This window comes from Peromyscus leucopus, chromosome 5 (assembly GCF_004664715.2).
Source record: "Peromyscus leucopus breed LL Stock chromosome 5, UCI_PerLeu_2.1, whole genome shotgun sequence".
Lineage (NCBI taxonomy): Eukaryota > Metazoa > Chordata > Mammalia > Rodentia > Cricetidae > Peromyscus > Peromyscus leucopus.
In genome coordinates, this window is record NC_051067.1 from 42621540 (window position 1) to 42648194 (window position 26655).

At 41.2% G+C, this 26655-nt stretch overlaps 1 protein-coding gene across 1 annotated transcript in view; it reads left to right on the plus strand.

Moving 5' to 3' along the window:
• Aoah (acyloxyacyl hydrolase) overlaps nucleotides 1–26655 on the plus strand; it is a 209362-nt gene that overhangs the window by 114898 nt on the left and 67809 nt on the right. Inside the window, exon 12 of the mRNA XM_028860502.2 lies at nucleotides 19498–19589. Within this exon, the coding sequence (XP_028716335.1) occupies nucleotides 19498–19589 (92 nt within the window). The remainder of the gene's footprint in view (nucleotides 1–19497; nucleotides 19590–26655) is intronic.

Consider the following 26655-nt stretch of genomic DNA (forward strand, 5'->3'; position numbering starts at 1 on the left):
AGTGGGATCAGGATCTATCCCTGGTGCATGAGCTGGCTTTCTGGAGCCCATTATCTATGGTCAGACGCCTTGTTCACCCTTGATGCAGGAGACTTGGTCCTGTCTCAACTGAATGTACCAAACTTTGCTGACTCCCCATGGGAGGCCTTACCCTTTGGAAGGAGGAGATAGGGGTGGGTTGGGAGGAGGAAGGCTGGGGGGGAGTGGGAGGAGGGATGAGAGGGGGATCTGTGGTTGGTATGTAAAACGAAAAAATTTTTAAATAAAAAAGATAAAAAACATAAAAATCAATGTAAAGGTCAAAAATGTTAATATAAGATGTGAAATTTTAAAACTGCTAGGAGAAATCACTTTAAGATATTGACATAGGCAATAACTTTTTTTAATGGGACTCCAACAGCACAGGAAATATCAATCAAGAACTATAAAATGGAATTACATGAAATTAAGAAACTTCTTTATATCAAAGGAAACCATAGAGTGAAGAGACATCCACAGAATGGGGGAAAAAAATCTTTGTAAACTATACATCAGATGGGAGATTAATATCAAAGATAATAAAGAACTAGAAAAATGAGACATCTGAAAAATTTATGCTATCAAATATGGGTTAATGAACCGAATAGACGGAATAGAGGAAATCAAAATGACAGTAAATACTTTTTAAAAGCTCAATATCCTTAGCCATTGAGGGAATGTGAATTTCAAAACTGACTTAAGATTTCATCTCACTGAAAATTTCAAAGAATTGCTTTTTTAAAAGATTCCATCTCTCCCTAGTCAGTGACTATTGTCAAGAGAACAGATTCTGGCAAGGCTGTGGAGAAAGAGGAATCCTTGTTCACAGCTGGTGGGAATATAAACTGATGTAGCTACCATAAAAAATGATTATGGAAGCTCCTCAAGAATCTGAAAAGAGAACTACCATATGAATGAGCTATCTTACTCTTGGGTACATACCTGAAGGATTCCAAGTCAACATACCAAGGAGGTGCCTTCATCTCTGTGTCTATTACTGAGCTATTCACAATATCCAGGAAATATCTTTGAGAAATGACTAGATTAGAAATGACCTGCCATAATGGTATATACTTTTAATATTAGCACTCAAAAAGCAGAGGCAGATATATCTCTTAAGCATTAAAGGTCAGACTGGTCTACACAGAGAGTCTCAGGCCAGGCAGGATTTCACAGAGAGCGCTCACCCATCCAGCTCTCGGGTCTCCAGGCACCTTCCCTGGCCCCGCCTTGTAGGCATGAAAGTTGCCAGAGTCTCAATGGGGGTTGGAACTTCCAGATCCAAGCTGGAATGGCTACCCACTACACATGTCTTTAAAAGGAAGGGGTGGGCAGTTGAGGTGGAACTAACAATGAATGAAAGTAATCAGTATTTACAAATCTTATCAATGTGGTCACAATACTATGGGTAGAAAGACAATGGTGTATTTTCGTATCTTTTTTGTCTTCTGTTTTAAGCTGTTGGTATTTTGGGATTCTTAAAAAGGTCTTCAGGTTAACATTCCTCTGCAAGCTAAAAGTCAGCCCAGCCACTTACATCATGGACCACTTGTTTGTATAGTATACCACTTCATAAGAGTGAAGTAGGACAAGAACAAAAGAGGTATCTTAATTAGTAAATTGATATTGAAAATAAATTTTCATCACCCAGTTATCACAATAGCCACCAAACATTCTAAATTGCCAGTGACTTCAAACAGCCGTGATTTCTTATCACACAACTATGAGTCACCTGTCTAGGTCAGGTTCTGTTGGTTTTAGACCCAAGTTCCGTATTAGACCCTGGTCAGCTCCATATGTGGTTTGTCTTTCATAGGTAGACAGTCTGTCCAGAGCACAGTCTTCTCAAAAGTATGGCAGAATGCAGGAGGCCAGTACACTCTGCACAAGCACACTTACTACATCATGTCCTCCACTGAACTGGAAGTGACCCCACTCACATGACAATAGTCCAGCTCAAAGGAGAAGGAAGTCTATCTGCCTAAAGTGGGAGATGGAAAGGAGTAAGGATTTGCTTTGTTGCTTTTATGAATTACACATGTTGAGTTGAGCTGCCATGGAGAGCACAGACCACTCTTCCTGGTTTTATTCTCAGCAGCCATCTGTAACTCCAGTTCCAAGGGATTTGATGCCTTCTTCTGGTCTCTGAGGGCTTGGAACACAGGTGATGCACAGACATACAAGCAAGAAAAACACATACATACATAAAAAATTAAAATGAGTGAAGACTAGTTTTTTTGAAAAATTATGAATGTCAAATATGTATTGAGTGAAAACATAAAAATACAGAAATTATTAAGAACTTGCTTAAAAAAAAAACCTCCTTTATTCTGCCAGCTAGAGAAAATTATCCTAACATTTAAATATCAAAACTGTTTTTCAAATATTTTTAAATGTTGTAACAGGAAAGAAGACACAGTGATAATAGACTAATTTTGTGAAACCATCTATCACCCCACATGTTGGACTGTTCTCGGTACTTCTCCCCTCCTTTCCCCTGCACCATCACGATACATATATCTGCATCTATGCATATGTATGTGTTTAGTCACTGGAAATTTCCAGTTTGTCAGTTAGCACTCAGTGTTGCCCTTATCTATGTTTCTATTTAGTCTGTAGCTGATTGGCTTTATTGATGCTCCACAATGCCCTTTTCAGTGAACATGCTGTAATGTACCAAACCATTGACCCATAACTGGATGTTGAGCTGCTTCGTGCTTTTGGACTATAATGAATTATGCTCCCCGTAAAAGCACTTCCTATCTGAAAGAATTTTTATGTACAGAATTTCATCATTTATAAAAGGAGTCAGCCTAGGTATGAAAATTATGTCCAGTTGATATACATGAGGTATGTTGAGCTCAGTGGTCTTAGGTTTCTGTTGTTTGGCTTTTAGTGATTGTGGCATGTGTTAACAGTATAAACTACACCTCAAGCGGTATTTCTAGAGTCATGCTAGGCAGACCAAGCCTCAGAGCACTGTCTGTGCATTGATTAAATCAACAAGCGCTATCGTTGAGCCCCCTGTGCCCTAGGCCCTGTGATGGAAGGAAGCAGATCCTCTCTGAGCTTGCTTACTCATAAGAAAAAGCACACTAGCAATGGCAACTCCAGGCAGTCCATGCTGAGAAGTGCACCTGCCCCCACCATGAAGGGAAGGCTTACTGGAGGAAGAAACCCACCTTTTAAATGGAAGGAGGCTCACAGAACTAGGAAGAAGAGTCTCAATGGTGGAAAGACCACACAGACAAAGGCTTTGAAGTAGGAAGTTTGATGAAGTTTAATTGAAGCTCACAAAACACAGGGAGGAAAACCAAGAGTAGCTAGAAAGGTGTGTGGGAGGTGGGTCTTCAGGGGCCTGAAAGCTACATTGAGGAATGCATAGTTCATCCAGAGCTCTTAAAGTTGAGAAATGCACTCATCAGATTTGAATTGCAGAAAATTCTTTGTGATTTCAGTTGTTAGGGCAGATTAGTTTGGATGTAAACTCAAGCAAGGTAAACTTGGCCTAGGAGGCTGTTAGACTTGTAACAAAGTATCTTAAACTGGAAAGTAAGAAATAAAAAAGCAGACCACTCTGATGCCATCTAGAATCAGAACAGGCATGCATCCTGACCACTGCTAAAGAGATCACTATGTTAATCAGTTTCCATCACTGTAACAAAATACCTGAAATAATTAACTTTTAAAGAGAAAAGGGGTTGGTTAGTTTTGGAACTTTCCGTTCAAGATTGATTAGCCTATTGTATCAAGACTTCTGAGACAGCACAATGAGAGCATGTCACAGAGCAACAATCTACTCCATGACCAGGAAGCAAGTAGTCAAAGGCTCTCATTGTCCCCTCCAGGGGCATACTATCAGTGACCTGGGGACTGCTTGTTAGTCCCTCTTATCCAAGATCTACTACATCCCAACAGCAATCAGTTGAGCACCCAGCATTTAACATATAGGCCTTTAGGGAACTTACACATACATGTGTGGTGTCTTCAGCAATAGGAGCCATCCCTTGACCCCCTAAGAGGCAACCGAAGGCCACATTAATAGTCATCAATAGTTTATATTGCTTAGGGAATCATGTGGACTGCCCTGACCAATCGTTTGAATGGAGTTTTCTCATGCCCAGTACTGGGGGTTTCATTAGTCTATGGCTCTTGTGGAGAGCATTGTCAACCCAAGTGGTGTAATTCCTTTTATATAGATATAGATGATACAGATATAGATAGGTACTCATTCTTATAGATATTATGCATAATTTTAGGTCAATATAAAATAATATGATTCCTTGAGGCTTTATCAAACAACCTTGCGTTACCTGACTTTTGTCCCTCCTTCTCTTGAAACCATATACACACAAACAACAAAAAAAAATGACTCAGCCAGTTGTATTTGTTTGTGCATACATATACAAACATATATATGTCTATGTAACATTAATAATCAAAGATGAGAGGCTATCAACTTGAAAGTGGGGAAGGGAAGTGGGAGGGCCCTCGAGGGGAAAAAAGGAGGGGGGAAAATTGATGTAATTATATTTCAATTAAATATATATTTAAAATTAATAATGTATTTGAAAAATGTTGACAATTATATAAAAGTCTAGGTAAAAAAAATTAATATTTTGTGATAGTACAATTTCTATCACAACTGCTCAGTTTTGCTGTTATATGAAAGCAGCCACAGACAATATGTAAGTTAATTAATGTGGCTGTGATCCAGTAAAATGTATTTCCAAACCAGGAAGTTGGCAGGATCTAGCCCATGGACCAAAATGTCCTGTCCAATAATAACTTCCTATAAGAGGAATTGGTGAGCACATGTTTAGGGCTATAAGAAAGCAAGCCATTCTCTCCCTTGTGGGAGCACCCAGCATGCCTTGCCTTTGTTTTCCAGTACAACAGAAAATATCCTGTCCCCGTCTCTACACTGGAAAGAAAGTATCCACTATGGGCTTTCCTGCAGAATCTTCTCTACCCTGACCTGCCACCCTCTAGTTAGGCAGCTCACACCCCAGAGGGCCCGATCATGGCAAATTAGGTTAGGAGTGTGTTCATCTGGAAAGATATTTGTAGCTCAGTAACAAGAGAGTGGCAAGAGCCACCTTTATGGTTCTCAGCTTCATTCTTCTGAGGCCCTAGGATGGTTCTGCCCCTTCCCCACTCTGATAAACAGCCTTGGCTTCTCTCCAGCATGTCTAAACCTTGGTGATCAGGTACAAATCAAACTACCTGTCTCAGAAGGAAGACCTCAATTTATAAAGGTTTCAAAGAAAAATAGAGACAATCAAAGAATGTGGATGCTGTTGTTGTAGACTTTGTTTTGTTTTGTTTTTCCTTCAAAGTAAAAACAATCACAGCTTGGGTTGCTGTATCAGAAAAGAAGACAAGGTTGAAAGATTACACAGAGGCCAACAGTAGGCCCCACCCTCCTGCTTGCTCGCCCATCTGCTCAAATGTTATTTTCAAAAGAGGAAATGCTGCCTCTCACTGAACTGGAATTGCATGATGGGTTGGGGAAGACAGGGGAGGAAGAGAAGAGATTCTGAAAAAATCAATTTCTCAAATGTTTGTTTTGCTTGTGAAACTGTTGCTTGTCCTATTATAACATCTTAGCACGACCCCTTACGGCTGTGGTCTATAGGGTGAGGAACACAGACTGAATTTCATGCTGGGTCAAGGACAAAATGAATCCTTAATCTGGCTGCAGAAAATGCATATTCACCCGAGAGCAGGCAGCTCGGTGTTTAAGCCCCGTGTGCTTCATTCCTCTTTGAGATGATTCTGTCTGTCAGCTCAGTGACTCTTTATTAGCCCACAAGCAGCACAGACAGCATCAGGCCTCCTACCTCGCTCCCTCACTCCTCCTGCTTCCCATATTCTGGATTTATCAGGCACTTAAAAAGCTTCCACCATGCATAAAAGCAGATTTTCATGGTGCCCATAAAATATGGAAATTCAATCTGAGTTAACTGCATGTCCACTCCTTAAATATCTGAGCATTTTGAGTACTTTTTAAATTATTTTTTAGAATGAGAAAAGGCTGTTGTGTGATAAAAAAACTGGACAAAATTACATTTCCTGCCTGTCTGACATCTTGCAGGGCAGCAGAAAAAAAGATGCTAAATGGTGAGAAGTAATTCTTCAATTCTGGTTACCACTCATTTATTCTGGCAGAGAAAGACAATTGTGTTAGCCACGGTGAGTTCCTTTTTCTAGCAGCCATCAGATCACAAGATAAACAGCATTCTTCTGCTCCCTTGCCCTATTCTTGAGTATGGGTGACATGGCCTATTCTTGACTTCTATGCCATTCTCACTGTGCTCAGAATGAGCACGTCGGTGGATCTTTTCCTTCCAGTATGGGTGCAAATCTAGACTCACCATTTCAGCCCCTACTGCCTTCTGTGAGAATTAAAATGCCAGGTATCCATGGTTATGAAAATCTTCAAGATGGAATTATTTTAAGTCCTGTCTTAGTTAGGGTTTCTACTCCTATGAAGAGACACCATGACTATGGTAACTCTTATAAAAGAAAATATTTAATTGGGATGGCTTACAGTTCAGAGGTTCAGTCCATTATCATCATGGTGGGACATAGCAGCATGCAGGTAGTCATGATGCTGGAGAAGTAGCTGAGAGTCCTACATGTTGCAGGCAACAGGAAGTGGTCTTAGTGTCACACTGAGGAAAGCTTGAGCAAAAGAGACCTCAAAGCCCACCCCCACAGTGGCGCACTTCCTCCAACAAGGCCATGCCTACTTCAACAAGGCCACACCTCCTAATGGTGCCACTCCCTTTAGGAGCCATTTTCTTTCAAACCACCATAAGCCCCATACCTCTGAAAAGCATTTGTAAGTATTTTGCCCACATGCCTGCTCTCCCAACCAGTAGGTGGTGATTTTCAACTGAGTGAGCTACTAGGACTAGAGAACAATTACTTGGCTCCACTCAGTTCCAAATCAACCACTAAATGGATCTCATTTAATTTCTCCTGGAAAACTCTAAGGATCTCATATCCATTGGGACATAGAAAGAGATTGGAGAGATGGCTCTGTAGTTAAGAGCACTGGCTGGCTGCTCTTCCAGGGTTCAGTTTTCACCACCCACATGACAGCTCACAGCTGTCTGTAACTCCAGTTGCAGGAGATCTGACACCCTCACACAGACATACATGCAGGCAAAACACCATTGCACATTAAATAAATAAATAAATAAATAAATAAATAAATAAATAAATTAAAGTAATCGAAATGATTTGGTATTTGAAGAAATGTTTGGCCTTCTTAACCTTCAGGGAAATGAAAGTTAATACTGCTTTTGGATTTCATCTCATCAAAATCAGAATGGCTATCATCAAGAGAACCTATGCCAAGTGCTGCCAAGGATGAGGATAAAAAGTAAGCTGATGCACTTTGGCAGGACAGTAAACTGGTACAGACACTGTGAAAGTTGATGTGGAGGTTACCCCAACAATGACTAGAACTACAATATAGTGGCTGTGTGACTATACCATTATTGTCTCTGCCTCCTGAGTGCTGGAATTATAAGCTCATGCCACCATACCTGGTGTGAGTCTTGATGATTAAATAATTCCCCCAAAGCCTTCATCTAAAATTGTTGGCATTAGGTATCAGGTTTTAAATATGAATTTGGAAGGGATATCAAAATTCATATAATAATAAATGTAAAAATGAGATAATATATAACTCAGTGATATGTGTTTATATTATTATTATAGTTGCAAATTTATTTTCCCAGCTAGATTTTTAAGCTCCCTTAGGTGTCTTTTTCACTCCTAGAGTCCCAGTCATTTCTCCTTATCTATTTTTCTCTAATCTTTAATAATGAAGTAATGGGCACATGTCTTCCCAGCTACAGGCTGTACTCAGTTTCTACTGTAGCCTAGTGAGATCTTCTTACTAGGTTATGAACAATGTAGGGAATGGAGTCTGAGAGAGTATTTTTGTACCAAGATCTCTCCATGGACATGTGGCACCACATGGTTTTGGTATGTAGTGTAGATCAGTCTCAAAAAGAAAAAAGGATAGCAATATATCAAATGACCAAAATATCAAGGTTCCACCATGACAAATGGGAGTAATTACCTCATAAAAGTGTAAGATACTCTCTTACCCTTTTTTTGCCAAGTCAGAACCCAGCAATGAGGAGTCAGCTGTGAAACATAGTGAACTCTCACCAAACACAATATGGACTACCATAATCTTGGATATCCTCCAGAATAAATTTCTGTTGTTTATAAGGCACCCAGTCTAAGGTATTTTGTTAAGCAGCTTAGTGGACTAAAATAGGATCTTAAAAGCCACCCGAGAGTTAAAAAGACTGTTGCCACTCACCAGTTGTTTTAAATTAGGCTTCATTTGGACGAAGTCATGTTTGTTCATTTTCATACTGTGTAGGGTTGCATTGCAACCAAACTGAGTAACCACAATGGAGACAAGATGGTCATATGAAGCTTACAATACCTATGATCTGATCTTTCTCAGAAAGGTCTGGCCAACTTTGCCATATTGCTAGCATATTGGGGACAATTAGTTGAGAATACACAAAGCAGATGATAGTGTGGAAGAGGACATGCAAGGGAAGAGAGTGGGAAGTCCAGGTAGGACTCAGGATTTAGTTAACTTCTGCTCCATGAGCAGCAACTGGCCAACAGAAATGGTATAGTAGGAGGAAGATTATATGACAAGGCTTAGCATTATGAAGGGGAAGTGGAGGCTCAGGGGACAGCAGGTGTTTGGGTAGGGTAGGATAAGGGACAGAGAGGGTGCTGGGGAAATGAACAAGGCTATGAGGAATAACAGCAGCACCTACCCATTGAAGAACATTTATCAAACTTGGCCAGTCACCATAGTCATTGGGACCCTTAAAATGTGAAATTCTAGGGCCCCATCATAAGCCTGCCCAGTCAAGAGCTGTACCCTAAAGAAGCTCGCACAAGATTCAGGGCTATGAGCAAGAAGGGGAGGAGGGAAGTGGTGAAAGGCTAATCAAAACTAAGGATGTGTGAGAAGCCCTTATGGAAACCCAGTATTTGATATGCTAATTTAAAAAGATCATTTACAGTAAGCAGTTTGAATGGAGGGACCCTGCCTGGGCAGACAGTGCTTCTTCAGAGGATATGGATCATTAAGTAAAAACATCAATGGCAAGTATTGGCTATCTCCCTACATGGATGCTCCAAAGGCTCCCAAAACAATACATGCTATTGCTATTGCTCACTCTTGCCTGTCATAACTAGATGGTAAGACCTAACTGTGGAAGACACAGTACACTTTGGATACAGGACATAGAAAAATCAACCTGATGTTGACTTGAAAGTTGTCTCCATGCTAGTTAGTTTTCATATTGCCAAAAGGTTCTACAAGGGATGCTAGAGGAAAAAAAGCATCCATGAACTTACTTAACAGTGGCCACTGCATGCTACATCCTGGAAAAATATATCACTGGTATTATAGTGGTATGATTGTTGGGGGATAACTAATCCCTTTATGATAGCATTTGAGGCCTGGTGCACAGGAGAGAAATCATGTTTGATACTATAAACAGGTTCAAAAGTCATTGACTTGGGAAGTCATAGGTTCTAGGGATATGGAGAGGAACCCACTACAGGAACCCACTGTTGTTTTACTGAACAGACATGCCAAGCTGCTTCCTAAATATTTATGTTTGTACTGATGCATTAGTGATGTTCTCAACCTTGGTCAGAAAAGCTTCTTTTTGTAGTGGGAAACAGTCAATGCAGAGAGTCAGGACTGTTCAAAGTTCTAAAAATAAATCACAGTTGAATGCTCAGCCCTAAATAGGGTTACTATACCAACTTCTGTAAGGTTTAGGAAACATCGTGTGAAAGGAAAACAGCATGAACACAAGAGCTGGAGGGTGAGAAAGAGGGCTGTGAAATGCTGTCTTCTGGACACAGTACAGCTGATGAATGAACTCACTGCAGCTATGGTTATCTGCACAAGACCTGGACAAGATCAAGCCAATCAAAAATCCCAGCCTGGGTAGAGAAAGGGTTCATGAGGCTCCACCCCTATCCCAGGAGCTATTGGCAATGGATTGCTGCTGGAGGAGAAGCAGTCATTTTTCTTTACGGGTGTTCCATTCATGGGTTGAAAATGTGCCAGCAAGCAGCACTAATTGGACTCAGTGAGTTTTCAAAAGAAAAGAAAAAGACATTTAAGTGGAGAGGAACATTTTGGGGGCATCCAGAAGGAGTGGAGGAGGGCTAGTGATCAAGATAAATTGTATATATGTATAAAATTGTCAAGTAATAAGTAAAATATTTTTTTAAAATAAGCTCCTACAAGATTCTGGCCCATAAAGGCTTAAAAGAGTAGAAGGAGAAGGGAGGAGCAGGGCCACTGGACGGAGGCTAAGGCAACAACCAAGGTTCATGAAGAGTGTGTGACTTAGTGCATTTTCTACTGTAGGTGATAAAGACCATGGCCAAAAACAACCCAGCCAGGAAAAAGTTTGATTTGCATATCCCAGATCACAGTGCCCTGAGGGAAGCTAATGCAGGAACTCAAGGCAAGACCCTAGAGGCAAGAACTAAAGCAGAATCCTGGAGGAATGCTACTTGCTAGCTTCCTCCGAATAGCTTGCTCAGCCTGCTTTCTTATACCACCCAGGACCACCTGCCCAGTGGTGGCACTACCTCAGTGTGCTGGGCCCTCCCAAATCAATAATTAATCAAGAAAGTGCTCTACAGATTTGCCTACCGGCAATCTGGTAGAAGCATTTTCTCAAATGAGGTTCCTCTTCCCAGGTATGTCTTGGTTTACATTGAACTGTCAAAAACACCAACTTCCACAGTGTGCAGCAGTGCATTGTGACATCACAATAATGTGTTGTGATAAGGTAATAGAAGGAAAGAAGGAAATGAGAGCATTGTTTGTGATCAGTACAGTGAGCAGAGAGAGCCCAGCTCAGGTGGACATGGTTATTAGGTGGACCTAGTAAGATCTCTCAATTCTTACATCTCTAACATGAATGAAAACTTGGACTTCATCTAGCATCAAATTCCATATATTATCTGGGGGATTTGGGAAGGATTTTGATACCCTAGATGATTTAAGTGGAACTGCTTTAGAAATAACCAAACCTGGGACTAGAGAGATGGGTCAGAGGTTAAGAGCACTTGTTCTTCCAGAGGACACCCCTTGGTGGCCCACAACCATCTTTAACTTCAGTTCCAGCATATCTGATGTCCTCTTTTGACCTCTGCTGGCACCAGGCACGCAATCATATACATAAAATAAGCAAACCTGAGACCAAATACATAACCAATCTTTTGCAAAGATCAAAAGATGAAAATTTTATGAAAAACAGTTTTGGTTGTTTTTTTCTGGCCCTTGAAGAATTTATTTTTCTGTTTATGAGAAAAAATTCACTGTCCCCCATAAAAGAACTGATTTCTGGGTTTTTTTGCATAAAAGTAGGACATTTTAAACTCCTGTTTTCTTGTTTTTATGAATCTGGATAGAATTCTTCAATCACCCATAAAAATAAAATGAAAAATGAAATGAAATAAAAACTGGTGGAAGAAATGGAGTTGGGCAAAGTCCAGTTGTACAATGTTCTTACTTAGTATGAAGCAGTTATAGAAATTCATCCTTCACCTCATTAATTGGAGAAATAAAACATAGGGTTAGCATTTAAATGATAAATTGTAGAAAAGGAAAAAAAGACGATTCAAAGATCTGACAAGGTAAAAAAAACAATTACACCAAAAAAATGCAAGATTAAATGCTCCCTGCTATTCTATGTTCTTCATATTTTTCATCTGACTATGTTTTTCCTGCCCTCTTAAGCCATAGGGTCAAAAAGAAGACTCCATCCTTGAAGCCTTAATGGGCACCATGATAGATGACCCACAGTTGAAGTTTTAGTGGACACCATGATAGATGACACAGCTGAAGTTTTAGTGGGCACCATGATAAATGACCCATAGTTGAACTTTCAGTGGGCATCATGATAGATGACCCACAGTTGAAGTTTTAGTGGGCACTGTGATAGATGACCCACAGTTGAAGTTTTGGTGGGCATCATTATAGATGACCCATAGTTGAAGTTTTAGTGGGCACCATGATAGACAACTCACAGTTGAAGTTTTAGTGGGCACCATGATAGATGACACAGTTGATGTTTTAGTGGGCACCATGATAAATGACCCATAGTTGAAGTTTTGGTGGGCACTGTGAAAAATGACCCACAATTAAAGTTTTAGTGGACATCATGGTAGATGACTACAGTTGAAATTTTAGTAGGCACTGTGATAGATGATCCACAGTTGAAGTTTTGGTGGGCATCATGATAGATGACTACAGTTGAAGTTTTAGTGGGCACTGTGATAGATGACCCACAGTTGATGTTTTGGTGGGCACTGTGATAGACAACCCACAGTTGAAGTTTTAGTGAGCACCATGATAGATGACTCATGGTTGAAGTTTTAGTGGACATCATGGTAGATGACTCACGATTGAAGTTTTAGTGGGCACCATAATAGATGACCCATAGTTGAAGTTTTAGTGGGCACCATGATAGACAACCCACAGTTGAAGTTTTAGTGGGCACCATGATAGATGACACAGCTGAAGTTTTAGTGGGCATCATGATAGATGGCCCACAGTTGAAGTTTAGGTGGGCACCATGATAGACAACCCACAGTTGAAGTTGTAGTGGGCATCATGATAGATGACCCATAGTTGAAGTTTTAGTTGGCACCATGATAGATGCAGAGGGGCTGTTGTTATTGGTCTGCTTACCTGTAACATGGTTTAAGCTAATAAATGTGAAGATAGTTTGTTGCACTAGGTTTGCTGGTCTCCTTTACACATAGTACAGTGAGTTTAATCTTGTGGTTTACATCTGGCACTACCAGTGTTTGAACTTCTTTCCCCCTCTCTTCTTTGCACTCTCTTCTAGGCTTATAGGATTCACTGTTTTCTTCTGTTCTAGCCAGTATAACAAAATATCTTACACTGGATAATTCATGCATGAAAGCAGCTTATTATCCGCAATTATGAACACTGAGAAGTCCCAGATGTTTAGTCTCTGCGGAGGGTTTGCTGTCTGTTTCAAAGATGGTGCTCTTAGCTGTCTTCTCAGTTGGTGAAAGGGGACAAAGTGGAATGTGTCAGGTTTTCTTATAAGGGCACTAATTCCATTCACAACTGTAGAGATCTGGTGACTTACTTTCCAAATGCTCCAATTCTTAGCACTCTTGGCATCAGGTGTGAGTTTAACATATGAATTTTTAGGAGGCCACTTAGACCTTAGCATTCACATTAGACATATGCTTACAAGATTCCTTCCCACTGAACCGCCTGTAACACAAACATACTTTCTGCGTGCTGCCACAGTGTCCTGGACTTCCTAATTTTCACTGAACATTTGCAAATCAAACTTCATGTACATTTATCTTTTCTAAATGCTTCTATCAACCAGTAGGTGCCTTAGTAAATATAGTTTTATTAGTAATAAAGTTGTGGCACAGAGAGGTGAAGGAATACCTTAAAGAACGGGAATCTCATCGGCATCCCTATACAATGGATTCCATAAGGCAGCAACTCTGGTGCAATACTTGAGGTGTCCCCCGCGCCCCCCCCCCCGTGTGTGTGTGTGTGTGTGTGTGTGTGTGTGTGTGTGTGTGTAGTGAATCCTAACTCTACAGGGATCTTCCTTCAATCTCATGCATCCTGGAGTATAAAGCATACAAAGCAAACTCACAAAGTCAAACTTCTTTGTTGAAATTTAAACATCAAAATGTTATTTTATGACAACCGTGGTACATAATCTAGCCTGAGATCCCAGGAGAAGGAATTGGGTGATATATTTATTTGCTTTTCTATTCTCAGAACTCCATGTGCCCATCATAGAACTCCACCATGACATGTTCATTGTCACAGTGCTCCTGTCCCCATTGGAAGCCAGAGCAGATTCTGAGCATCTGAACGTGGGGTCTCTTTGCATCTGTTTAGAGCCAAATAATTTTTAGTTTTTATCCCCAAAACACTCATTCTGCACTCTTCATATGATAGATGTAGCCTCCATAAAAAGGAAACAGAGTTGAAAAAAGCGAACTGAGAATCTGTGAACTTTTTCCCCAAAGTTCAGAGACTAACAGACCAACCAAGGTAACTTAAAACTCTTTTCAACAATTAGCACTCCAATTCAGCCAATTTTGATTTCATAAATTTTTGAAACTTGTGAGGACTGTATATACACATATAAGTACTAAGACTGGGCATAGTGAAGATCATCTCTGCTCCAAGCCTTTCTCTCCCTAATTCCATCAAGCTAGGTTCAAATCCAGCCCTATTACTTATCAGCTCTGTTGCCTGGGTATAGCATCCAAACTTCCTTAGTCTTGCTCAGCTGAGCCCTTGTGGGACCTAGACCTTATACCACATAGTACAAGGGATTTTTTTCTGTGAAAAAAGATATAGAAATCCTGTGAGGACCACATCAGCAGCCATAGGATCCAGGGTGGAAAGGGACCTTCCCCACCTGTCTCACTGGGTTAGTGACTGAACATCAATTGACTGCCATTTGGTTGAAGGTGATGTCTCGGTTCCTTTTCAGAAAGGAATATTGAGAAGGGAATATTGGTGGTGTGTGTTCACAAAGTTCTCTTATCTTTTCCTTTTCATTCAGGGAGCAGTAGTGTAACCCAGGCTGGCCTCAAACTTTCAGTTCTCATGCCTGGGTTACAGCTATTCACCAACAGATCCTGCTGAGATCTAGGAGATGGCAGAAAAGGAAGGAGGGAAAGGGAGAGGGAAATTCTTCCTCTACAGTGTTCTGTTAGTAAGTTAAACATTTTGCGCCCGTTTCCTGTCTCTGTACCTGGCATGTAAGAGGACTTCAATGCTAGTTACTTACCCTGTCTGAAAAATGCAAACATCACCCAGAAAACAGCACATTCTAGCACGCTTGCTGATGGGTACCATTTGGTTACAGAATGCATTCGTGTAGCAAAACCTGAAGGAATGGGGCCAGAGCAGGGAAGTGTGCAAGAAAGTCAAGGGAGCTCTTTAAGTTGGATAATTTGATATTTGTATAAGAAAAGACATTTGGGTAGTGACAAGGATGGAGGACTTGAACAGTCAGTTGGCAATATGGTGATGCTCGGGAACTGAAAAGCCTTTAGCAAGAGAAGCTCACATGCACCACCTGCAGCAGGATGAAGGAACTGCAGGCCAGTGAAGTTGGGAAATCTACGATCCCAAGGTCTTTTTGTTTCTGATTCTTCAGCCTTGAGGAACCAACTCAATAGCTACTTCTTTCTTTCTAAACCAACAATTCCTTTTTGTATTCATTAACTGTTCAGTTCCTTGTAATTGATTATAAAATGTCTATTTAACTGATATTTTTCATATCGTTTCTTTTCCTGATAATGGCTACCCATATATACCTTCAAATGACATTATACTGTTTGAAAATAATCAGTTCAGGTCTAAGCCAGTTATGTATGTTAGGAAAGAGAATACTTTACGAAAATTGCCTACAGTCTTGCAGGATGCAGAGGACAAACTGCATGCCTTCAACGAGCTTCCTTTGTCGTTGGAGGACAGACGAAGCCAGATAAAACGTGGTTGATGCTATTGTCCTTTCTCTCACTAACAAAGCTTCAGAGGAACCCAACACCAGCTTGCTGACTTGATGACTTCAGTCATGAATCAGGGGTGATTTGGGTTAGAGACTATGAAGATACACTGTATACATTTATGAAATTGTCAAAGAGCAAGTAAAAATTACTCTTTAAAAACTAGTCATGAATCCAAATTATTGTATTTTTCTTAATGGTTATAAAAATTTAAAAAGAACTGGTTCTTCTCAATATATGAAAACAAACACAAACAATGTTAAATAAAACTGCTACAAAAACTAGTATAAATATGTTAATTACAACATATAAATTCAGTCATGTCATTGGAAAATACAGAGGAAAACATGAAGCAATGTACTAGTCAGCCTGACCCTCTCTGAGTAGTACAAGTTCTTTTAACTGGAAAATTTTCTGGGTAAATATAGTCTTTCCACATTTGTGCACTTAAGATACATTTAGGAGACTTTCAAGAATATGAATGCTCAAGAGGAATAAACAGGAGTTGATGAGGGAAATCTTCATTTGCCTTTCTCCTGCTGGAAATGCCTTTGGTATAATGTTGCATGAATGTGGCTTTTACTGTTTAATATGATTTAAATGTTCTCCTTTTGCTTGGGATTTTCACACATTTGTTATTAATGGCTGTTGCTTTTCATTTTTATCTACCAAGCTAACTAAGGAAGTGGGAGGTGGGGATCTGTGGATGCTGCTGTGGTGCTACTCAAATCATTTCTGTTATCTGACAATAAACTATATTCCTTGAAAAGCCTGGGACAATCCTCTTAGAAAGAGGCGACTCATCCTAAGCACATGCTGTGTCCTGTGTTGGTCTTTCAACTGGCTACCCAGTTCCTCACTGTGTCTTCAGATCTTTCCCAAAGCCCTGCTGAGTCAGACAATACTGGAGCCAAGGAACTGCTAGAACTGTGTCTTCCTTGACAAGCTTCTGCCAGAAACAGTCAGGCTTTGCCAAAATACCACGAGTGAAATCTAAAACATTCCATGAGGGAGACACAGCTCTAAATTACTTTGAAGTTATTCAAACCACCGGGGTTAAATCTGTGCATCTGGTCTGCCCAAGACTTCCAGGGCTACAGCCATGGAATGCAAACTCCCTGGGGTTCCAGCTGCAATTCAGCACCCGCTGCTGTCCAGCACAGCTTAAATGCTAATTAATACAGCTAGCGCCAGAGCAGTTTGGGCTTCCTGTATACTAGCAAGGATTTCAGGAACTACCCCCAGTAAATGAGACCCAGTTCTCCGGAGAAATGAGCTGAAGGAATGCTGGGGGCTTGAAGATCACAACTCTAAAGACATTATCAACTGCCCTTTCCCCACATGTCCTACATATCCCCTCAACATGTCCTCTTTCCCTGTCATGTGACTAGTTGGGGAAAACAGTGAACAGTGGCTGCATAGAGTATGGAGCCATGTGTCAAGGTGCTGTATTCAAATCATAGAGTGTGCTGCCCTTGTAGAGCTAGACATAGATCTGATTCCCGGGGTGAAGTCCTTCCCTTGCTGGTATTTTTCAGAATGACCTTCTCCTCCACTATTATTTTAAGACAGAGTACTAGCCAGTTCAGAGTTCTCGTCTCACTCCTTATTGTAGAAGAAAGAAAAGCCCCACCAGACCCCCAAATCTAGTTCCGTCTGGGTTTCCAAGTCAGTGACCTCTTTAGGGACAGAGAAAAGGGTAAGGGTGGAGGGAGGGGAGGAGTGCATTCCTTCTCTTAACTTTTAACACATCTTATGGAGAACCAGCTCATAAATTCTGCCTACATCTCACAAGCCATTTGCTTACTCATATATCTGCTTAATACAGCTTATGAGTTTTATCCACTCTGTTTGCTTTCCTTGCCTTCTCGAGCAGAATTGAATATTCCCAAATCCTACAGCAAACATGCATTGTAAGCAAAAAGATATAGGGGGGAAGCAAAACAGACAGAGGAAGGCTTTGCCCCACAGTGGTAGAAGAAATAGAAGCCATAACATAGAGTAGCTGAGTCCTAATAGTAGAGGAGTTCAGAGCAGAATGTGTGAGTGGGAAGCACCAAGGTGACAAAATTTCAGTCATGGATCTCTTGCTCCTCTAAGATAATTCTAGTAGCCTCTTTTCAAAGAATCCATTTCTGTTCTCTGAAGGAGGTAACTCCCAATCAGCGCAGCTGTACCTCAGGTAGCCATCCTTCTTCACCATGCCCTTCCTCTTCCAGATCCCTGTGCTGGAAACCACCGTAAGGTAAAGGTCAGGATGGGGGAAAGATGCAAAGCAATACGGGAGGATCATGGCTGCACTTGAACACCTCTTAGTTATGTGGCTAATTTTGACAAGTCAATCGACATAGTAGAGGCTTCTAACCACATCTGTTTAGGTATGCTCCTTCTAGAAATCAGGCTCCTAGAAGGATTTGTGCCAGGAGCCACTTTTAAAATAAATAGTAAGCAGTCATAGCAGAACAGTTTTCTTCCACAAGTTCATTCCAGCCGTAGAACTGTGACTGAAATGACCATTCCTGGAACAACATTCCAGGCCATAGGCACTCAACACTTTGCAATAGTCACAGAGGACATAAGTCCATTTTCTATTGCTAATGATGATAAAGAAGTTTACTTTAGCTTCTGCCTCTGAAGGTTCAAGGTCTAGGGGTTACATGTGGTAACCTCCCCTGGCCAGCAGTGCTGAGGTAGTAGGAAACATATGGTGACTGTGAACACATGTGTGTGTGCCTCCCCTTATAAAGATGACAGCATTCAATCATGGATTTCCACCCTAGTGGCCTTATCTAACCCTAATTATCTCCTCAAAACCCTACCTCTAAACAGTCTAGTTCTGTTTGTTCTATGGATGCCTCCCACTGGGGACTGAATTCTAACAGGAGTTTCAGAGGTTACACACCATATTCACACTACAGCAGGTATACAAATCTTCTGAGATGATAGTGTTAGAACAGATCTTGGGTCCCAAGAAAATGACTACAGAATCCAAAGTATTTTGACAAGAGAAAAGTTTGATTTCCCCCCGAAGGGTGTGTGGCTATGCCAAATCAAGCAGGAAGCACACCCACCCAGCATCGGGCCCACTAGGCTTTTACTCCTAATGCAGAGAAGTCCTGCGCCTCACTGTGAGTGGTCAGAGCGTGGCCTCACACTGTTATGTGATTGGCCAACTCACAGAGGTGCAGCTGATAAGCCAAGAACAGCTTTGGAAAATGGCATGCAACCTTGAGCGTGTGTTTTGATTTCAAAATGTACAGATCCTGGAGGAATTTGCTGAGTGGTTTCTTCATCATTTTTAAAGTGGAGTTTTGTGTTATTTAGCCCTTTGATGGAAAAGACAGAACCTTTTGTTTCCAGTTCCCACAGTAGGACATATTGAATATAGCTGCATATTTATGGGGAGAGAAGCCACAGCCTGATTCTCAGAAGTGCTTCAGAGTCCGAGGGTCCAGAGGCATCACCTTAGTGACTGGGGGCATTCTGCTCGACTGTCAATACCGTTTTCAGGGCAACTACGTTTTAAGCAGTCAACTTTCTGATGTTCTCAACTGAAAGATGTAGGAGACCTCAGAATATTTCAGGATTGGAGATTTCCTGTCCCAACGCATCCCTCTCACATGCGTGAGACTCCATGTGTTCCTCTTACTTCACAGGACTAATGGAAGCCAGTGATTCCTACTATTGTGGATTCTCAGGTGACAGCCAGACATGGGTCATCTTCTTTAAATGCCAAAGGCTCAGAAAGACAGACAGATGGAGAACCAGCTTATGCTGTAGGTATTCTCATCACCAGCACAAAACAAGTGACCATCTGATAATAACTACTTTATTATTTCTTTCCTTTAGAACTCCTTCTTCAACTTGCCATCAGCTCTGACCGACGAGCTCAACTGGCCCCAACTCTCTGGTGTTACTGGATTTCTGGACTCCACTAGCAGGTATGTTTTCACACTCACACACTGTTTGCACACTCACACACTGTACGCTCACAAACAGTAGCTTATCTGCATAAGGAGAGAATAGGAGATAGAGCTTGCTCCTACACTGTGGAAATGAGAATCATTTTGAGTTGATTCTAGACCATATGCAAATCATGCCACTGACATGGTCCAGCCACTGTAACAGGCTATGGTCTACACTGAAGAGGGAATGTTCCTGCTGGGGGCTGCAATTTACATCTGATGGAAAATACTCAAACACAACAGTAAATTTTTCTGACTGCACATTTGATTCAAGAAACTAACAGTAACAAAAATAATAGACAAAATTAATTTTTGAATCATGGGGTCTGTTAATTATCCTGGCTTCAGTGCTCTACATATGAGCACAGGTCATGACTCAATAAATAAGTTTTCCATGAGTGATGGATGTTGACTGAGAACCCAAATTGTGTATCGCAGGGCTACACCCAGCATGGACACCTAAGGTGCTATGGAGGTTTGTAAGCATTCCTGTATGATAGAAAGTCCCAGGTATGAAAGGTAACATCTCTCCCAACATGCTAATATTTACAATTAGCAATAAGCGTAAGGACTATGGCAGGCGAGTGACTTCTTTGTGTAAACAGAAGAGGGAAGAGCAATGGTAGGAACACGACCAGCACTCTCCAGCTCAGGCAATAGCAAGAGAGCCAGAGGGCAGCAGAAGTCAGGCCAGGCAATGAGGGGAGGATAAATGTGAGCAGGCCTGGTTTCCAAAGCTGCAAACAGCAGAACGCCCAAGAGTCTGCCATTTATAGTTTTAACAGGTGTTTCTTTATTGTTTGACAAAGAGCATCACATCCCATAGATAATGTGTTTATTACCTGTACTCAGTCACTTGAAAAATACTCATTATATACTTACCATAAATTAGACATGGATACCATAGGACTTTTCATGGTGAATAAGATGTGTCCTTTCCTGCAGTCAATTACAATCAACAATATAGATGAGACAAAAGGTATTAATATAATGACAACATAAGGTAGATATGCCAATGGCAGGTTTTGCACAGAGCCACTGGGTTCAGTGGGCAGGTGCTTGTGAAAACTATCCATAGTTGTTTGGGGTGCAAAGCAAGGAGCCCAGACTCCAAAAGAGACTGGGGTCATAAAATGGGTAGAAAAGAAACCAGGAAATATAACCAACTTTTAAAAAAACACAGTCATAATTCTATAGGACCTGTCTGTGAATATATGGAAAGCAGAGCTGTGTTTTCAAATTATGTTTCATTGTCAAACTTAACTATTTTTTTAAGTTAGTTCTTGTGATGTATGTAAAATTTTCTAGTAATTAGTAAGTGGGGTTAGTAAGAAGTAACTGTTAGTATTAGTGCTGGGAGTACCTTGGTGGGTTTTAAGGTCAAGGAATGTGCAGTGATCACAACATGGAGTGGGGACAAGAGAGAGACAGAGACAGAGCGACAGAGCAAGAGAACAAGAGCATGGTCTGTGATGGAGGAGACCTTTAATGGCCTTTGGCAACTGATGATGACCAAGCTGCTAACACTGAGTTACTGAAGGCAGGCTGAGGGAGTACCTGATTTCTAAGAGAAAATATATAAACAAAATAAAAAATAAGATAAAATTTATTTAAAAAAGAAGGAAGAAGAAGAGAAAGAAAGAGAGAAAGAAAGAAAGAAAGGAAGGAAGGAAGGAAGGAAGGAAGGAAGGAAGGAAGGAAGGAAAGAAGGAAAGAAAGAGAGAAAGATCGAGCCCTGACACAACACCTCTAAATATGCTTCCGAGTCCACTTTCTGTTGACCAGCTACTTCTGGGCACACAGCCTATCCTTAATAATATACTTTGTTTCCCTAGTGAGACTTCCTAGAAGAATACTACATTTTCATTTGCAAGTGGTTTTCAGTTGGAGATAGTTTTTTAGTTGGGGATGGGGGACATGTATCTGCTTCTCCTTTCAGCTCTAGGACTCCATCTGGTTCACATCCATGCAGACCCTGTGCATGCTGCTTTAGTCTCTGTGAGTTCATATGAGCTTCGATCATGTTGCTTTAGAGGGACTGTTTTCTTGGTGTCCTCCATCCTCTTTGGCTCTTACATTCTTCCTGTCTCTCCTTCCACAGGGTTCCCTGAGCCCCAAGGGGAGGGATTTGATGGACTTCCCATTTAGAGTTGAATGTTCCAAGGTTTCTCACTCTCTGCATAATGTCTGGCTGTGGGTCTCCATAGTTGTTCCCATCTGCTGCAGGAGGAAGCTTCTCTGATGATGGCTGAGCAAGGCCATCATCTATGAGGATAGCAGAATGTAGTTAGGAGTCATTTTATTGGTACTTTTTTGTTTGTTGTTGTTTGCTTTTCAGTAGTAGTTGGTTTTACCCTAGATCCATGGGCTGTCTAGTCTCATGTTCTTGGTCACCAAAGCAGTGTCAGGTATGGGTTTCATCTCATGGAGTGGGCCTTAAATCAAATCAGACATTGGTTGGTTACTCCCACAATCTTTGTGCCACCATTGCTTTAGTATATCTTACAGGCAGGACACAACTGTAGATCAAAGGGTTTGTAGCTAGTTTGGTGTTTGTGTTTTTCCATTGGTAGTGTGCAAAGTACCTTCCTGCACCAAAAATGCTAGAATGTAGGAGTGAAAGGTCTGTGTAGGCACTAGCTCAATTCTCCATGTTCAATGAGTCTCCAGCAATGAGGTCTTGCTGTCAGTTTCTGAAAATCAACCTATAACTTGGCAACAGCCTATGTTGTTTGGGAGTTTCCATGGGACCCCTTTGGCCAACAACCCAACTGGATATAATCTAATCCTGGTACTGGAAGCTTCATTTGGTGACAAGAGATGGACAGTTGGGGCTGTCTCCAAGTTATTTGGCTATTTCAGTTAGATTGCCTTCATAGATGTATATATTTTTATGAAGGTTCTACTGCATTAGGTTTCTACACTACCCCTCAAATGGCCCTTAATTTTGGCTGCTTTTCTTTATATTCCCTCCCTCATCCCCCTCTTCCCTCTCCCTCCTCACTCAATCCTCCCATTCCAATCCCCCATTCATCCATTCACTTTATAATACATTTATTTCTCTTCATTTAGGAGGCCAGCAAGTTCAAGGTGAAGGTGCCAGCTTCTTGTGTCTTCATGTGAAAAGGACATCACATGACTAGTCCCAAGCAGCCTCTTAGCTCAAGTTTCTATTCCTCTTCTTAAAAACCATTGATCCAACCACAGAGTATCCATTCTCATGACCCTATCCAACCCTGGTTATCTCCCTAAAGCACCTTCTTCAAGTACCATCAAAAAATGAATTTGGGGATTAAGTTTTCAGGTCATGAACTTTCTGAGAACACATTCAAACAATAGCAACATTTCATACTGGAAGTGGCCATCCAGCTGTGGAAGTCATCTCTGTTCTGGGCTAGTCTGTTAACACAGCACCCTGAGCTCTGTATTGTTATCCATAAAAAAGCTGTCTGCTTGTTTGGCTTGCTCGGTGTGACTCTACATGTTGTCTGTAATATTTCTAAGGAGGCTGAAGGTACACTGCACAGCTGGCGGTTCTCGTGCTTTAAACATGCGCCTTTGCCCACTGTGGGGCCTCTGGCTGTCTTTTCACCAGCTGTTTCAATGCACTACACTTGTGTTCCCTGTCACTAAGGTGGAATGATGAACAGGCTATCTAACTCATATTTACTGAAAAGAAAAACCTCTAGAATACCAGTTGCAATGAATTCATCCATTAAGGAGAAACATTGAGAGCTGACATTCTTTGTGTATCATCACTCGATAGACTCTTCATGAATGGCATTACTATTAAACCATCTTATTATGCCATCAGGTAAATTAAACCTGCAGATAATCTGTGCTAGGCTGTTCTTTTTATTAAAGGAAAGAAAGGTTTAAAAGGCATATAAAACATCCCAAATTAACATATAGTTGAGGTTCTCTCCTGGTAGAAAGAGGAAAATAAAAAGAAATATCGAGGCAACTCACTTACCTAGAATGTATGAGTTCCCAAGTGTCCTGGCTGGAATTTTGTCATCTGACACAAGCTAGAGTTATCTGGGAAGAGGGAATCTCATTTGATAAAAATCTCATTGATAAAATGCCTCCATAAGATTGCCTGTAAGCAAGTCTGTAGGACATTTTCTTGATGTGGGAAGATCCTAGCCCACTGTGGGGCCACAGGAGTGCAGTGCCTGCCATTCCTGGGCAGGTGGTTCTGAGTTGCATAGGAAATAAGGCTGAGCAAGTCATGGGAGAAAAGCCAGTAAATAGCATTCTTCATGGCTCCTGTTTTAGTTCCTGCCTCCAGGTTCCTGCCTTGACTTCCTACCTCGGCTTCCCTCAAGGACTATGACCCTTTCCTTTCCTCCCCAAGCTGCATTAGGTCAGAGTTTAATCACAACAATGGAAAGTAGACCGAGGCACTGAATCTGGTACCTAGCACCACAGAAACATTTAAAGAGCAAGAGCAGTGTAGACCAGTGGGGGAGTTGGTGGAGTTCTCCATTCAGCTGGGCCTCGGAAATGTGCTCCCTGGCATCTATAGTGAGCCTTGCAGCACGAGTATGAACCATAATCTTTAGAAATGTACCTCATACAAGTATGAGCTTGTAGTTGATAAGAGAAGCTGGCTCCGATCCTTCTTTTCTCTGTCAATTGCTTTATCCTCTCAGAATGTAGTCTCTCTGTCATAAGCTGAAGGCAAATGAAATTCCAGACATAGCTCAAAACCCAAACATGACCCCTCACTTAAATGAATTTTGAGTTCCTTTAATTGTGTTGTCATTAACAATATCTGTCCCCTTGACTCAGGCTTCAGAAATTCAGTAAGTGGCCAACCTTAGAATAATGTGATTTTCTTTTTTCTCCACTGTGACTCAAGAATGGGTTAAGCAAAGAGAACATAACAACTGTGGAAGCTGGCAGCTTGACTCTAGAAAGCAGAATTAAAAGTGTAAATAAAAAGTATCTTTACAAGATAAAAAAGAGTATCTGTGTCCAGATAACTTTCAAAAGCAGTTTTGTGTAACAAAAAATACCCTATCTTTAGGATGAAGAACAGCACCCAAACATCTACTACTAGGGTGAGGCTCTCATTTGAGAGCAACATCTACAATCCCAAAGTCCCCACAGTACAGTGCAAAGCCTCCTTCTCTGTTACAGGGTGCTGCTGTGGTTCACAGCCAGGATGGAATGGCTGGCCTCTCGGCCTCTTTCACATGATAAAGCCCAGTTGGGCTGAAGTTTCCCCCAGCATTTAAGTTTAGTGGTTATAGGGAGATGGGATTCTGCTATATGATGGGATTTTAGCCACTTTGCAGGCAATACTTGAGGAAAGAGACTACTGATTTTCCTCTACACACGTCTTCTTCACATCTTATCCAGCCTGTCCTTTAAGATAGGATGTAGAAAATCTGAAACATTCTCAGACCCATGAGGCAGAGTTTGTGAGTAGGAAAGGGCGGGCTCACACACAGTAAGTTCTGCATTGTGTGATACCGGATGGCTGTAAAGTGACGACAGAAACGACCTCTTGTCATTATTGTTATGACTGTTATCATTATGTATATACCCTTCCTCCACAGCAAATCACAAGCAGGAAACTAAGTGAACCCAAACGTAACAAAAGTAACCACCTCTTGTTGTTTCAATGGTTACTGAAGGACAGTCAACAAATGCTTTCTACTTTAATAAGGATTATTTGTGAGTCATAAGCATTTACTCCTTTTTATAATCCACTGAACACAATTAGTGCTACCCATATATATTACACGGGTGTGGTGTCAACCAGTGGGGCATGAGCAACCTGCCAATAGCCATAGCCCCCCCAAAAAGTGGCTCTCCCTCCCCCAACAGGCATCACTGCTTGCCAGAAGCTCCTTAGCTAAGAGTGGGTCCTAGTGGGACCCTCCCCAGTCACTGCTGGACTTTTAACTACCTTGATCCTATGCAGGTTCTATGCAGGTAACCAGAGCTACTGTGAGTTTTTGTCTACAACAGCCAGGTCATGTCCATAGGACAGCATTTTACAGCTCTCTTCCCCATCTCCTGGTTCTTAAGTTCTCTCTGACTACTCTTCCAAGATGTTTCCTAAGCCTTCGGTTGAGGGGTCTGAGAAAAAATAATTAAATATTTTTGAAAATATTAAAATGTTTTTCTATTTATTTGTTAATGAAAAGTGAAAATAAACCTAAAATTACAAATCACTTAAAAACATAAAAGTCATTTCATTAAACTTAGTGTCTGTTGCTGTTTAATGTAAAAACTCATCCATTGGCTCATATGTTTAAACGCTTGGGCCCCAACTGGTGGTACTGTTTTGTAGAGTCATGGAACCTTTAGAAGGTAGAGTCTTGTGGGAGGCAGTGAGTCACAGAGAGCAGACTTGGAGGTTTATAGTCAGACTTCGCTCCTGGTCCATTCTCTGCTTCCTGACTGTAGACTCTATGTGACCATATACTTGTGGCCACGGCATCCTACCATAATGGATCACAGGCTAAAATAAACCTTTCTTTGAAATAAATAAACATCCAGCTGAATCCATTAGTGACTATCTGAGTCGCCTTTATTCAAAGGTGGCACTCTGTAAGCCAGGGCTAAATGACAGTCTTTAAAGCTGGGGGTCTGAGAGCAGGGGTGGGGTAGAGCAGCCTCCGGAACTAGAAAGGGAAAGAGAAGCTAGGGGTAGGAGTTCAGGAAGATAGACAGCTCAGAGTAAAGGGCTTGGTGGTCTGACCTGAGGACTGGAATCCAAATCCCAGCACTCATGTAGAGAGTGAGGTGTAGGCAGTGACAGGCAGATTCCTGAAGCTCACTGGCCTGCCAACTCAGCCTAATTGATGAGCCTCATGTTCCAATGAAAGATCTTATCTCAAAACTCTCTCTCTCTCTCTCTCTCTCTCTCTCTCTCTCTCTCTCTCTCTCTCTCTCTCTCTCTCTCTCTCACACACACACACACACACACACACACACACACACACACACACACGGGAGCTAAGTTAGCCATAAAAAGTCACAAAAGCCCAAAAAAAAAAAAAAAAGCAGTTAGCAAAGTTACCAT